At 38.4% G+C, this 14,162-nt stretch overlaps 1 protein-coding gene and 1 non-coding gene across 10 annotated transcripts in view; one reads left to right on the top strand and one right to left on the bottom strand.

The window, feature by feature from the left end:
* Positions 1-14,162, bottom strand: part of Creb1 (cAMP responsive element binding protein 1) — a 70,316-nt gene that overhangs the window by 42,516 nt on the left and 13,638 nt on the right. For 4 of the 9 annotated variants that reach the window (XM_021152182.2, XM_029474413.1, XM_021152099.2 and 1 more), the window contains exons 2-3: positions 9,112-9,233; positions 1,585-1,731 (exon numbers count right to left, since the gene is read on the bottom strand). Coding sequence is in view for 8 of the 9 variants with exons in the window: in XM_029474413.1 (XP_029330273.1) it covers positions 1,585-1,731; positions 9,112-9,225 (261 nt within the window). In the remaining variant the exon portion in view is untranslated. Of the gene's footprint in view, positions 1-847; positions 890-1,584; positions 1,732-9,111; positions 9,234-14,162 lie in introns of all 9 variants that reach the window. The other 5 variants (XM_029474406.1, XM_029474398.1, XM_029474397.1 and 2 more) reach the window with 3 other exon arrangements.
* LOC115032565 lies at positions 13,787-13,895 on the top strand. The gene has a single exon (XR_003838210.1). It is a non-coding gene; the product is annotated as a U6 spliceosomal RNA (small nuclear RNA).

Raw genomic sequence — 14,162 nt, 5'->3', positions numbered from 1 at the left:
GTTTTACAAATTGTCTCTTATATCTCGGGTATACTAAGTTTCTGGGCTAATATCCACTTATTAGTGAGTACATATCACCGTGGTTTCTCAAAAATAGGCCTTAATCTGTCTAATACTGTCAAGGCTTGTTAATAATGTCCATTCCCAGTATCTTCGGGAAATTAGTAACCAGGATTTCACATAACAGTTTTCTACCCTGTAAATGTTACAGCAAATCAGAAGCCCAAAGGAAAGAAAATGCTAATGAACCTTATGTGGACTTTGATAACAATAACAGAATGGTTCCTGGACAAAGGAGGAAGCACCTTTCCCCTTTGCAAAAATATTAATCAGTTCTGGCTACCATACAAGGAAAACACAGCAGAAAACAGCCAAGGCTGAGCAAGAGAAAATCAACATACACCATATAATAAGTGCTTTAGAAAAATAGAAGCTTGTTGAATCTAGAAAAGTTGCTGTACAGTGGGAAGGGTGTGGGGAAAGAAGGGAAAGGAAGAAGTCTGACAGAAATGAGTGAGATTTGCTGAGTTCTTGGGGTTACCAGGTCCCAATTTTAGAATGCATACTCTGGCTAGTCACACAGTATGGCAGCAGTTAGGCTTCATATCTAATTGTCCCAACCTCAGGAGGTTCAGCTTCCTTTTCTCAAGGTGTTCATGCAGTTCTGGGGGAGGAGAGCTGTTACAGAGACCTGAGCAGTAACTATGCAGTGAGCAGTACAACGGAGGAGTGTAGAGTTTGACTCAAACCCCCAAACTCCATGTTCACAGAAGGACAAAAGACATAAATAATTTCTCACCTTCCTTTCTAAAAATAATTTTCTTCAAATCTAGGACCTAGGACTCACCTGAGTTCCGGAGAAAAGTCTTTTTAAGTCCTTACAGGAAGACTGTGAAGTAAAAAAATATGAAACGGGAGGCTGGGGTTATGGCCTACTTGCATGAATGTTCAGTCTTTGTTTTTTCCTTCAATTAGCTGATTGGTAAAGAATTATCCTGTTACTGCTCTTGGTCCCTAGATCTAAGTAGTCACCTTCAGAACACCTTTATTCCCAAAGCCCCAAAGAAGCAAGCTCTCCAAAGAATCAGATGTATGTGATACAATCAATGATCCTTATGATGTACCTTCTGAATATAGGATTATTTCAGAGTTATATACTCTACCTAAAAGCTCAACAGACAATATGATGTCTGATGTGATCTCTAAGTACAATTTCTATCTCAGGTAAGGCTATTAATTAATCTTTATCAACCCTTTCCCCGTACAAACTTAGGTTCATTTTAAGTTAATTTTCCTTAATTGAGGTACATCAGTCCTACAGTCTTTCCCAACATTTCCTTTATCACATGTATTTACTATTTATCTGTCTAAATAAATGCTTTTTCTTTTGAAGCTTAAAAAATGTAATTTTCTTGAGGTCTAACTTGGTACATATAACAGAACTATGCAGATACAATATACTCCTTTACTGTCAAGTAAAATAAATCTAAACTAGATGTGTCTTTATTTTCACAACTAATGAAAGGAGACAGAAATGGCTATAAACAAGTTATTAAAGTACATACAAAACTTTTATACACATACCTGAACTGTTTGGACTTGTGGAGACTGGATAACTGATGGCTGGGCCGCCTGGATAACGCCATGGACCTGGACTGTCTGCCCATTGGGCAGCTGCACTAAGGTTACAGTGGGAGCAGATGATGTCGCGTGAGCGGCTGGCATGGATACCTACAGAAACAAAGAAAGCAATGACCACCACAGAAACCTCTGTGGGACTACTCAGGTTTAATATTAAGTGACTTCTAATAAGCAAAACTATGACCGTTCTGCTTGACACATATTTTAACAATGTACAAGAAGCCAACAATTTACTACTCTTAAAAGAAGTTCAAACCCTACAAATCTTCTCTACTTTTCAGCCATTTACAAGTGACAAAACAAAACAACCAAGAGCCAGCTACCTCCTGTAGCTTCAAAACATGCAACCCAGTCATCCTCTGAAGGCTAATGAACACCCCATTCATATGGTGTCTACATTTTCCTGTCTGCTTCTTTATATCCAAATTTTCTTTCTTTTTAGATTAAAGGTTGAGTAATAAGGATCATATTTATTTAAAGACAAAAATATGCTAAGAGACTGATTCACTCAAGGTCAACGGCAGACATGCTGCTGGTCTGAAGCACAAAAGTTTTCAGAGCACCCTACTGTTAAATCATGTTTTAAAATCTTAGCTTTTCCAATCTGGGCAACAAGGACTTGCTAAGTTCAGAACAACACATTTTAAATAAAGACTTTAGTATGGTACTTTAGACTAATTACAAGTATGTTTCTGGGCTGGAGAGATGGCTCAGCTGTTAAGAGCACTGATTGCTCTTCCAAAGGTCCTAAGTTCAAATCCCAGCAACCACATGGTGGCTCACAACCATCCATAATGAAATCTGATGCCCTCTTCTGGTGTGTCTGAAAACAGCTAAAGTGTACTTTCATATAATAAATAAATACGTTAATTAATTAAAAAGAAAGAAAGAAAAAGATTTACTTTTTTTAAAAATATGTTTTTTCATTAACAAGAAAGTACATGCATTGTATTAAAAATTTCAATTTTTCACATTCACAAAAAACACTAATCTGGTAACGGGTGGAATTTTAAGAAGTGTTTTCATTTTGGATGAAAAAGGAGCAGAGCTAAAAGAATATTAAAAGGAAACTAGTTTTTCTTGAAGCACAAAGAAGTCAATATTAATGATTCAATGTCCAAATCTTAAGGGTTCCTAAATTTACTGACATGTCTATCAAATAGTATTTACTGTTCCGAAGCTCCAACATATTTAAGATAGAACTTTCATTGCTCATTTGATAAATAGTAACCACAACACATGTACCAAGAGCAATGTTATAAAAACCACAAAAAGGAGAAAGATATAGGGCCCTGCTTTCAAAAAGTTGACCTGTGTGTAGGTGTGCACCTGTTTGTGTGTGTTTGTGTGTGTGCATGCATGTGAATGTGGATGTGTTTGAATGTATGCATGCGTATGTGTGATGTATGTGATGCACGCATATGTATATGTGAATGTGTGTGTATGTAAAATGGAGGAAAGGCACACACGTTGCTAATGTCAGAAGTAGAGATAAAGTAACAGAGGTTCTAAAAGTCTTCAATGGTCTAGTTATAAACACCTCCCTATATGGGCCTGGAGTGATGGCTCAGCAGTTAAGAGCACTGATTGCTCTTCCAGAGGTCCTGAATTCAATTCCCAGCAATCACATGGTGGCTCACAGCCATCTTTAATGGGATCCAATGTCCTCTTCTGGTGTGTCTGAAGACAGCAACAGTGTACTCACATACACAAAATAAATAAAACAAACAAAACCCCACACCTTTCTATATGTCAGATTAAAAAAGCTTTCAAGCGAGACCTATTGTCTCATGCGTTTAAGCGCAGTCAGCACTTGGGAGGCAGATAGCCAGATCTCTGTGACTTTCAGGCAAACCAGAGGTGTAGTGAGACCCTGTTTCAATACAAACAGAAATCTTGCATTTTAGTCAGTAAAAGTGTCACAGGTTTGTAATTCCAAGACTAAAGATATTCGGGCAGAAGGATTGCTGTAAAGTCCAAGGAAAGCCAGTTGAGCCATTCAAGGCCATGTCTCAAAAACAAAACTTCATTTATTCTGAGAATATGGGAAGAACTGCTGAAGGGTTTTTTGAACTAAATAGTATGTTTGCATTTTAGATCAATCACTTTAGTGGCTGAATGCCTGATATATTCAGACAGAGAAAAGTGGAAGTGGTGTACCATGAGAAAGCCTATATAGTTAGGGTAGGCTGATGAGAGCCAGAAGTACGGTAGTAGGTGGTAAGGACAGGTCCAGGAGAAGCGGCTCATATGAACATCCTGAGGCAGATCAAGGGCTTTCTGAAAGGCTGTCTGAAGAGGAATTAAAGACGGAATGAAAGAGGGACAGGGTTTGGGAGAGCTGGGGTTGAGGTGAAAGGTCAGTACTGAATACGTTTACAGACATACCTACCCAGCAAGATCTCTTGAAGATAAGTGAGCTTTAACACACAGATTAAAACTAGAAGTTTCCTTTCCTTAGACATCCACACAAGCCTTCTGTATTAGTCCTATTTTCTCTGGTCATTTTAAGTCATGTTTTATTTTACCTGGTTCTATAAATGTGGTGCAAGGACTATCTGCAGAGTCGCACATGTTGTCCTGTTTGTAATGACAAATTTAAGAGGAAACGAAGAATTCCTTAGGTTTAAAAGGTTCAGCCATAAAGTTATTATGAGCTGAGTGTCTCACCTTAGTTCCATAGGAAAGCTATTTGAGTATTTGAAGCAATTACAGTACCAGTGACTTCTTCCCTGCATCCTTTAAGGGTAAAAACCTAACAAGCTAATCCAGTGATTTCTATCCTAGTTATTTATCAAAGCTCCTTACATTTAAGTTTACATAGACACAGGAAACAAACATAAAGTATTAAGAAAGCCCTCTTTCATGTGTGTATGGGTGGGTAGCAGACAAGTAATCTAACATGGAAATGCATCACCATCCTCCTCCCTTCTTTCAATTTTAAGACAGTGTCTCACTTGATTACCCAGGCTGATCTTGAACTTATGGTCCTCCTGCTCAGACTCCCAAGGAGCAGTTATCTCAAAAGGCTGTCTGATAAGGCCTGGCTAAAAATCCCATCTGTCTCTACTACCAGAATCACCATGGCATTTTTGCTGTGTTCTAGCTCTTTTTATTCTGTGCCACAGATTAAACTCAGGTCCTCCCGCCTCCTAGGTAAGCACTCTCCTGTCACAGATGTCCTATCTTTTGACAATGTAATGTTGTCACTTACAAATGTGTTGGGCCATATTCACAACTATTCTGGGAAGCATATGGCCTGGTCAAAGTGAGACATGCTTGACAGATGTTTCTCAAGACACACAGACACATTCAATTTTTACAATACACTACCATAACCTATTTTTTTGGTTTTAGAGTAATTATAATATCTTTACATAGTCTAAAAATAGAGCTACATTGTAGAAGTTCATTATTTCTGTTTAATTATTTATTGCTTAATACAGCCCTACTCTTCCTTTTGGCTTAGATTTACTAGACGTAACATCCTCCTCTGTGTGGTACTGAGGAGACACAGCACGTGTGAGGCCAGCCTACACAATCCTAACATTGCTTTCCCTTACTACTTGCTTCCTCCCCTCCTATTCATTGGCAAAAGCACAATCATTCTGCCTTCGCTTTACAATGTTTTCCTAGTATTTAAAAACCTGGAGTCAGAATTAACAGGAGGTGTGTCAACATCTATGATACACACCTCCCTCAAGGCTCAGGGAACACTTTAAGAGAACAGCTGGAGGGAATGTAACAGAGGATGGGAAGGAATGCTGGTAAACTCTGAGTTCTGGGCATGACACTGCTGTTACACTAACAAACTGTTACACCAACTCTGATTACCTGCATAAAACATGTATAAGATGGGGCCTATAACATCCTACCATGGATAGAGGCAGGATTTCATAAGCTCTCTTAGGAACTATTAGCAGTTAATGGTTACTGGAAGAGGGACAGACATTGTCTTCAGTGGGATAGCCACTGACAAGGTGTTATGTAACTCCCCACTCATGTTCATGTAAGCATCCATAATTACACTCAGTGGGTCATAACAACCACCACCACCACGACCACCACCACCAGAAGAAGACAACACAGTAGAAGGTATCTTGTAAAGAAGAGGTCTGGTGGGAGCAAAAGGGTATAGAGGTGACACATGTGACACAATACATTATATACATGTATCAAACTCTCAAAAAATAAAAGATAATTTTTTATTAGTGTGGTGTTTTTGTAAAAACAAAACTCAGATAATAACTAAAAAGTAAACTGTAACTGGACAAGAAGAAAGAAGAAAAGCATTCTTAAAATCCACGGTCAACTACACATTCCATTCTAAGTCTTCCATGCTAAAAGGCTGCCTAATAGTAAACTGAGTATGTTCCCTTCTGAATTCCAAGTTATATTTCATGAAATTAATTTCACTTCTATATGCACAATCAAATAAGTGCAAGGACTAGGAAAGGAGGCAGTGGAACAGATGGGTCCACAGTAACAAACTAAGCGGGCCACAGATGGTCCAATCTTGGAGGAAGGAAAGCCTGACTTGCACCACACAAATGCAGATAGATACTCGGGATCTGCAACACTGTAAATGGAAACATGAAGAGAAGGGCTGAAAATAAGTAAAGGGTGCACTGAAAGCTCTTTAAAAACAAATGAATCCTTACTCAATCCCTGCAGGAAAGAAGTCTGGCCCGCTGTGAGAGGAGAGTGCAGAATCACACAGATAATGGGTCTAAATCACATCATACCAGGTTTACTGAAAGTCACTATGATACCCCAGCCCTCTTCTTTCCCTTGGCTCTCAGGCCTTTTATATATAAACAGAGGGTTAGTGAAACCTCTGGGGACCTGATCAAATTCAAGATCCAAGGTACTAAAAGTTAAGACAACCACTGTCCTGCAGCTAAGTTCTTGGTTTGGAGCGGATATATACACAAAGCTTCCACAGCAGCTTCTTCGTCATTTTATATCTGCCTACGAATCACTTAATGTTGAGACAGGAGCCCAGGGCTTTACATGTGCTAAGTACATGCTCTACCATTAAGCGACAATCCTGTCTCCTAGTCTCCCTCTACTTTAATCCTGAGCAGACATTCACAGAGTGTTAAGAATCTGGTGAAAGCCTCTGCTAGGAAAGATGGAGACTAAAACAAATGGAACTGAAGATGAAGAGTTATGTGGCCATGTGAGGAACAGAAACTCAAAATGAGTACCAAATAAGGCGAAAACCACGCCCTAAACAAACACCCCTTTTCCTAAGAATACTTATAATAACACAGGATACTATGAAAATACCAGCCAGGCGTGGTGGCACACGCCTTTAATCCCAGCACTTGGGAGGCAGAGGCAGGCGGATTTCTGAGTTCGAGGCCAGCCTGGTCTACAAAGTGAGTTCTAGGAGCCAGGGCTACACAGAGAAACCGTGTCTCAAAAAACAAAAACAAAACAAAACAAAAAAAAAAAGAAAATATCAAAAGACTACCCAGGGAACAAACATAACACTCTTGGAAACATGATAGCAATTCATCAGTCAGGGGCTGGAAAGATGGCTCAGTGGTTAAGGGTACTAGCTGCTCTCCCAGAGGTCCTGAGTTCAATTCCCAGTAACAAGATGGCTCATAATCATCTATAATGAGATCTGGTGCCCTCTCTGTGCTGCAGGGATATGTGCAGGCAGAATGCTATATATGTTATAAAATAAATCTAAAAAAACAAAACAAACCCATGTTTTGTAAATGAACTGTTTATTTAAAAAAAAATTCAGCAGGCAGGATGGAGTGAATACATTCCTAGGAAGTAGAGCAAAAAGTGAAAAATTGCAAGGAAAATGAAGAAACAAACAAAAACATACCACCACAAAACCAGTCACAGAAGCGTAACATCTGGATCACAAGGATTCTGACAATGAAAAACAAATCCACCACCAACTAATTGAAAGAAATTTCCTAAAACAGAGGGTGTGAGTTTCCATCCTCCACAGGAAAAAAATGAACTTATTAGCATTCATTGTGAGGAGATCCAAGGTATTTTATAACATGTGAGATATAAGAAATTAAATTAAGTCTTCTAAAAATTTGTAAGCAACACTAAGTGGACCATAGAAAACTTCCAAAGAAAATATCTTACCAAGAATGTTTACCTCAGTTAATCTTTTATTCTCAAAATTATGCTACCTACATGTTCTACTTCATCAAGAATACAAATTCCCAAAGAAAAAGTAATGAGAGCAAAAAGAATTTCCAAGATGACTCTATAAAGTCAACTCAGGGAACAGCCAAGCTGGATAGAATATGGTAACCAGAATAGACGACATGCTGAAGGCTGTCGTCATCAAGGAGACTGCTCCGCTAAATGGTCAGCTGTGCCCCAATTTCTCCATGCCTGTTTTACTAAGCCTGCTAAGTCCTACCTCATCTGATATAACTTATCTCCAAGCAGATGTGGTGTTGTCTTACTCGTGAGATCGGCAGGAAAGCCCTGTTCTTAGGAGAAAGGACAGTCAGCTTGCTTACTCTTGACTATTTGGCCTGGAGCTCCAGTATCTGACTCACTCCCACCCTCACCCCAGCCGTGGTAAACCCTGTATTTCCCAGGACTTATTCTAATCAGCCACTTCCAATGGAGATTTTTAACTCCTGGAGAAACTGAAGATAAGCAAAGCAAAACTTTGCCAGGATTATTTTTCTTTGGGAGCCTTCACTTTAAAAACACACAGGCGTGGTACTACGCACCTTTAATCCAGAGGAAGGTGGATCTCTGAGGTGGAGGACACTCAGGGCTACAGAGTGACATTCTGTGTCCAAAAATGGGAGAAGGAAATACCACATTCTTACCCTAGCAGGTTTAATACTTATTTGGTTTTTATATTAAGCACTGTTTTCACTAATATTTAAGCAAAGATGTTAATAAAGAAAAACAGATGAGAACAATAAAGCCCAGAGATGACAGCCTTAAGGGCAGGACTCTTAAAACAAAATCAGACTAATGCATTTAAAATGCACAGGAAAGAACGGCTGTTATCATCTTTAGGACTGAGTCCCACATCAATCTGTTTACTCTGCATTTTAGTATTAGAATACATATAGACTTTCAAATCATCTGCACCTCAAGGTCCCAAAATAAGCTTGTGTGGTATTTAAAATAAAAATAAAAACAAACAAACAAAGAAAAACAAGGCAGTTGTCATCATTGCCTTGAGAGGGCCAATTCATGATTAATAAAAAAGTAATTATTTCTGAATCATGTCACTACACACATTATATTAATGTTTAATGATACATTTTACTAATATGTTAATTTATCATTACTTTCATTTCTAAACATAAGCTAATGCTAATACTGAACAGGAATTCTGATATTCTTAAGAAAATTTCCACTCATTCTATATATATTTTTATTAAAAATTAAATTCTCTTGGAAACATATTACTCTTAAAAGAGATACAGCTTGGAATCTCTCCATGTATTTTTATACCTGGGCTAATGTGGCAATCTGTGGCTGGGCTTGAACTGTCATTTGTTGATTTTCAGCTTCTGTTACAGCAGCATCTCCACTCTGCTGGTTGTCTGCTCCAGATTCCATGGTCATTTAGTTACCTACAATAATATGGAAGAGCGTTACGAGCACTACAGTGCTTTGTACTTGAGTGACTTTAAAGGCAAACTTCAAGTTATGAATAGGCTACGCGGTGGTTAAGTTAGCAAATGCACTTAGAATCTAGCTAAAACAGAATGCAGCTGACCTTTTACTCAACTTGCTCAAATCTGATTAGCTATAAATCTTAGTAACTTCAAATAACAAAACAAACAATGAAGAAATACAAAGTCTTCTCTGTGTGTTTCTTCCTAATAGAAAATGAGGAATGGTCCCTGTCTTGATTGGTCCCTTACTAGCCAGGAGGCCAGAGGAGGCTGCAAAGCTGATTTTCCCAAGCTGCACCAGCCAGGTTCAGAAAGAGTGTAGAAAGCAGGAGTGAAGTCAGGCCTGAGATTCTGGCTTCAGATCCCTTCAGGCATTTCTTCCTATCAGAGCAAGAAGAGCAACTGTAAGCTGCTCCCTAGAAGGTAACTGGTAACATGACAAATCAAAAGCCCATATAGTGGGGCACAGAGGTAAAAAGGAAAATAAATGGCCAGAGCCTAATCAGAGACTTCAAACACTGCGAATCCTCCTACTCGCCACTCACGGCAGAGTACAACACGATACTATACACACAGAGAGAAGCAAAGCAACTTTTTATGTTTGATTGTAAAAGTCTGGATTGTTTTGCATAGCTGTGGAGCTCTCTAACACCTCTCAGCAGCAAGACTCAAGAGAGGAGAACTCCCAGGTGCAGAAGTTATATGAACATTTTACTAAGCTTTCAGACAACTGGGGAAGCAACCCTTTCTAAATTTTGGGGACAAGAAAAAAGGGAATACTTCTCTAGTGTATCCTTCTTATAGCTCAATGCCTACATATGACCAGACAAGATGAACTTATCATGCGTGGTATCTATACTCATCTCTCATACACCAGAGAAATCTCAATGCTTTACCGAACAACTCTAAAACTAATCAAAACAGACATTCATCCTTATGATCATTATATGCTATTATATACTATTCATCCTTATTATCATTATATACTATTATATACTATTCATCCTTATGCTCATTATATACTATTATATACTATTCATCCTAATGATCATTATATACTATTAAATGTATCCGATATTTAACATGTCATTATTTATAATACTTTAAATTTCAGATAAAATGCCATTTCAAAAATTAATATAAAAAGTTAGAAATACCAGTATCCATAAAACATAGATGACAAAGAAAAAAGATCAGCAGACTTGTCAGCATGGGTATTTAAAACATGCGGCACTGGGAGAAGTAACTGCCAAGACCACCACGAGATCATGCAAAATGCAGCTCAGCCAATATGAAACCCTCAACAGGTAGTTTACAGAAAAAGTAGTTCAAAGGTATCTGGGATAGAATTTTGGTGTTTTGTTTTCTTTTCTTTTTGTTTAAAAAACCACAAAACTAGAAACACTATTTTTAGGAGGGATATGAAAAGAATTAATGCAGTAAAGAGAAGCCTGTCTACGATGTAATGACATTAAATACAGTGGAATCCCATTTATAATTAAACAAGAAGTGTGAAGGTGTGGCCACAAAAAGGGTGTGGGGAATTAAACACTAAGCTGGAAGTGGGATCTATAAAAATCTTTTACAGGATGGCAAGTCTCATCATCTGGTACTCTTTTTACATCCTTTAATATCAGCACTGGCTGAAGACTATTTCCTTCTAGGAAACATAGATTCAAGAGTGTTTGTATAGTTTAAGAAATAATTCAATAATTCATCAATATAAAAACTGTATTTCAACACTGATTTGGAGATATCCACTGACATTTTCTCAAACCTCACTTTTTTAAAAAAATTACTGAATTATTTTTATATGCATTGGTGTTTTGACTGCATGTATATCTGTGTGAGAGTGTCAGATCCCCTGGAACTGGAGTTACAGACAGTTGTGAGCTGCCATGTGGGTGCTGGGAATTGAACCTGGGTCCTCTTAACCACTGAGCTATCTCTCCAGCCCCCTCACTTTTTCTTTTTTAAGTAAAAGTACTTATTTTGGCTGAACTATTTACTCTGTATTTATAAATGAAGGAAAAACAAATAATGTAGTTATGAAAATTTATAAAATTATATCAGTTATACTAATTTTTTTAAAGAAACATATTATGTAAAAAAAAAAAAAAAAAAAAAAAACAAACCCACACACACAAAAAAACAACCACCACCACCACCAACAAAAAAAAACCCAAACCATTAAAACAAGTTGGCTATCCTAAAAAGTATCTAAACCTTTTTTTTTTTTAAAGATTTATTTATTTATTATATGTAGAGGGAGTCAGATCTCATTACGGATGGTTGTGAGCCACCATGTGGTTGCTGGGATTTGAACTCTGGACCTTCGGAAGAGCAGTCGGGTGCTCTTACCCACTGAGCCATCTCACCAGCCCGTATCTAAACCTTTGACTTGAACGAAAATGACGTGTGAGGCCGGGCAATGGTGGTGCACACCTTTAATCCCAGCACTCGGGAGGCAGAGGCAGGCGGATTTCTGAGTTCGAGGCCAGCCTGGTCTACAAAGTGAGTTCCAGGGCTACACAGAGAAACCCTGTCTCAAACAAAACAAAACAAAACAAAACAAAACAAAACAAAACAAAACCAAAAAAAAAAAAAAAACCCAAAAACCAAAACAAAACAAAAACCATGTGGAGCAAAGTACTTGTTGCAGGAGCAATAAAGGAATACCTTAATACCTCTTTTGCAGATAAAATACACATGATCATTTTAAGACTTTCTTCCAAACCATACCTTTTCAAAATTTTGTTTATTTACTTATTTATACCTATGTTGCCATCCACACATAGTTTCACTTTACCATTTGATGAAAGGGAGCCTACAGATGGGTCCCATTCCTTGTTTCTATTGAGAACAGCCTGAGGCTACTTGCCTTTTTTTTTTTTTTTTAATTTAAGGTATAAGGCTTCTTGATGAGTTTTTGGAACAGAAAATTTAAGTAGTTACAGTTGCAGACAGTCAAAAAAGGGCTATGATTTTCACATCCCCTTCCTGCAACTAGATAATACTCTCTATCACTGGACACTATGGTATTTCCAATAGCAACAGGTAGGTACTCAACTAAACTGCTAGTATTTTATTACCACTTTAGTCAGGTGGTTACTGACCCTTATTCAAGGTAGGAATCAGTTTTAAATGGTTAACTTTTACCTTAAAACAGATGCCAACCAGGTGGGCAGTGGCACAAATAGTGTCTTTCCTAAGAAAACAGTGCTAGTAAGATTACTACAACAGATGAGAAGGTTCTTGGACTCAACTACAACACTCTTGGTTTTCACCTTAAAGACATGACACCACCATTCTGCCAGTTGGCCTGAGTTGACGTTTGGAGCAGGCCCATTCCACCTGTTTGTCTGCTAGTATGGGAAGAACAGAGTGTAGAGCATCACGTATAGGGTCTTCAATTTTTCTATTAACCCCAGTGTTGTATCCAGGTACAGAATTACCTATCAGAAACAATTTGTAGGATCCTGAACAAGTGAAAATATAAAAACTAATCCCTAGGGCTGAGACAATGGCTAAGCAGGTAAAGACCTTGCCATGAAGTCCTAGCAACCTGAGTTTAATCCCTGGAAGCTCCCTCGATGGCAGAAAGAGAAAACCAAACTGACATCACAGTCAGCCTCTAGCTGCCATCACTACCACACCCATCGTGCATGTAATTATATATTTTAAATCATAACACTTGATGTTACTGGACTTAGAATTTTTAAATTGCAATGGGCTAATTCATAACAAAATAATTTCTTTACTAATATACTTTACTAACAATAGTCTTAAAGTTGATCAATTTACTTCTACATGCTAAGCATCGTTCAAGCTATTGAGTGAAACTGTAAATATCTTTCTTTTATAAAGCTTGCATTCTGCTGTGCAGGAACAGTACAAAAGAGCAGGCATATAAAATGTCCACCAAGTCAGAGGGTGGAAAATTAGCCTAATACAAACAGTGGCAACATTATGCGTGACATACTAGCCAGTATTATGAAGGCTGACCAGTGAACCTGTCTAACAGGCTAGCATTTAAGTTCCCCTAAGTAGCACCTACACAGAAGTGTGCTGTATCAGAAATACATTTGGCAGCACTACCTCCCTATCTGTCTACACCAAGTTAACACAAATTGTCATGAAACTGAAAATTAAAGCTCATCAAAGAAAGTCAAACTGTCACTTTCATAATCACCAAGTGAAGGGAGGTTGTCTACTTCCACTTCTTTTTCCTAAAATATTCTGATTTTCTTAAGAACTTCAGTCCTTAGTATCTTCATCACTCTACAAGTTTTGGAGAAATAAATCTATCTTCAGGGGGCTGGATATGGTTCATCAGTGTATGCTGTTCCTGTAGAGCACCTAAGTTTAGTTCCCAGCACCCATCAGAGGCAGCTCACTCTAACCTGAAGCTCCAACCCCTGGATCCAAGGCTAACTCCTGGCTTCTGCAAGCACCTGCACAAACATGCCCAGTCTCACATGCATACATATTTAAAAATGAAATAAACCGTGCTCGCTTCGGCAGCACATATACTAAAAGTTGGAACGATACAGAGAAGATTAGCATGGCCCCTGCGCAAGGATGACATGCAAAATTTGTGAAGTGTTCCATATTTTTTGCCCCTCCTTAGAATTGGGAACAAAATAACCATGGAAGGAGTTACAGAGACAAAGTTTGGAGCTGAGACTAAAGAATGGACCATCTAGAGACTGCCATATCCGAGGATCCATCCCATAATCAGCTTCCAAACGCTAACACCATTGCATACACTAGCAAAATTTTGCTGAAAGGACCCAGATATGGCTGTCTCTTGTGAGACTATGCCGGGGCCTGGCAAACACAGAAGTGGATGCTCACAGTCAGCTATTGGATGGATCACAGGGC

Source organism: Mus caroli, chromosome 1 (genome assembly GCF_900094665.2).
Source record: "Mus caroli chromosome 1, CAROLI_EIJ_v1.1, whole genome shotgun sequence".
Taxonomy (NCBI): domain Eukaryota; kingdom Metazoa; phylum Chordata; class Mammalia; order Rodentia; family Muridae; genus Mus; species Mus caroli.
The sequence above is the reverse complement of the archived record's forward strand: the minus strand, read 5'-3'. Positions and strand labels throughout refer to the sequence as shown.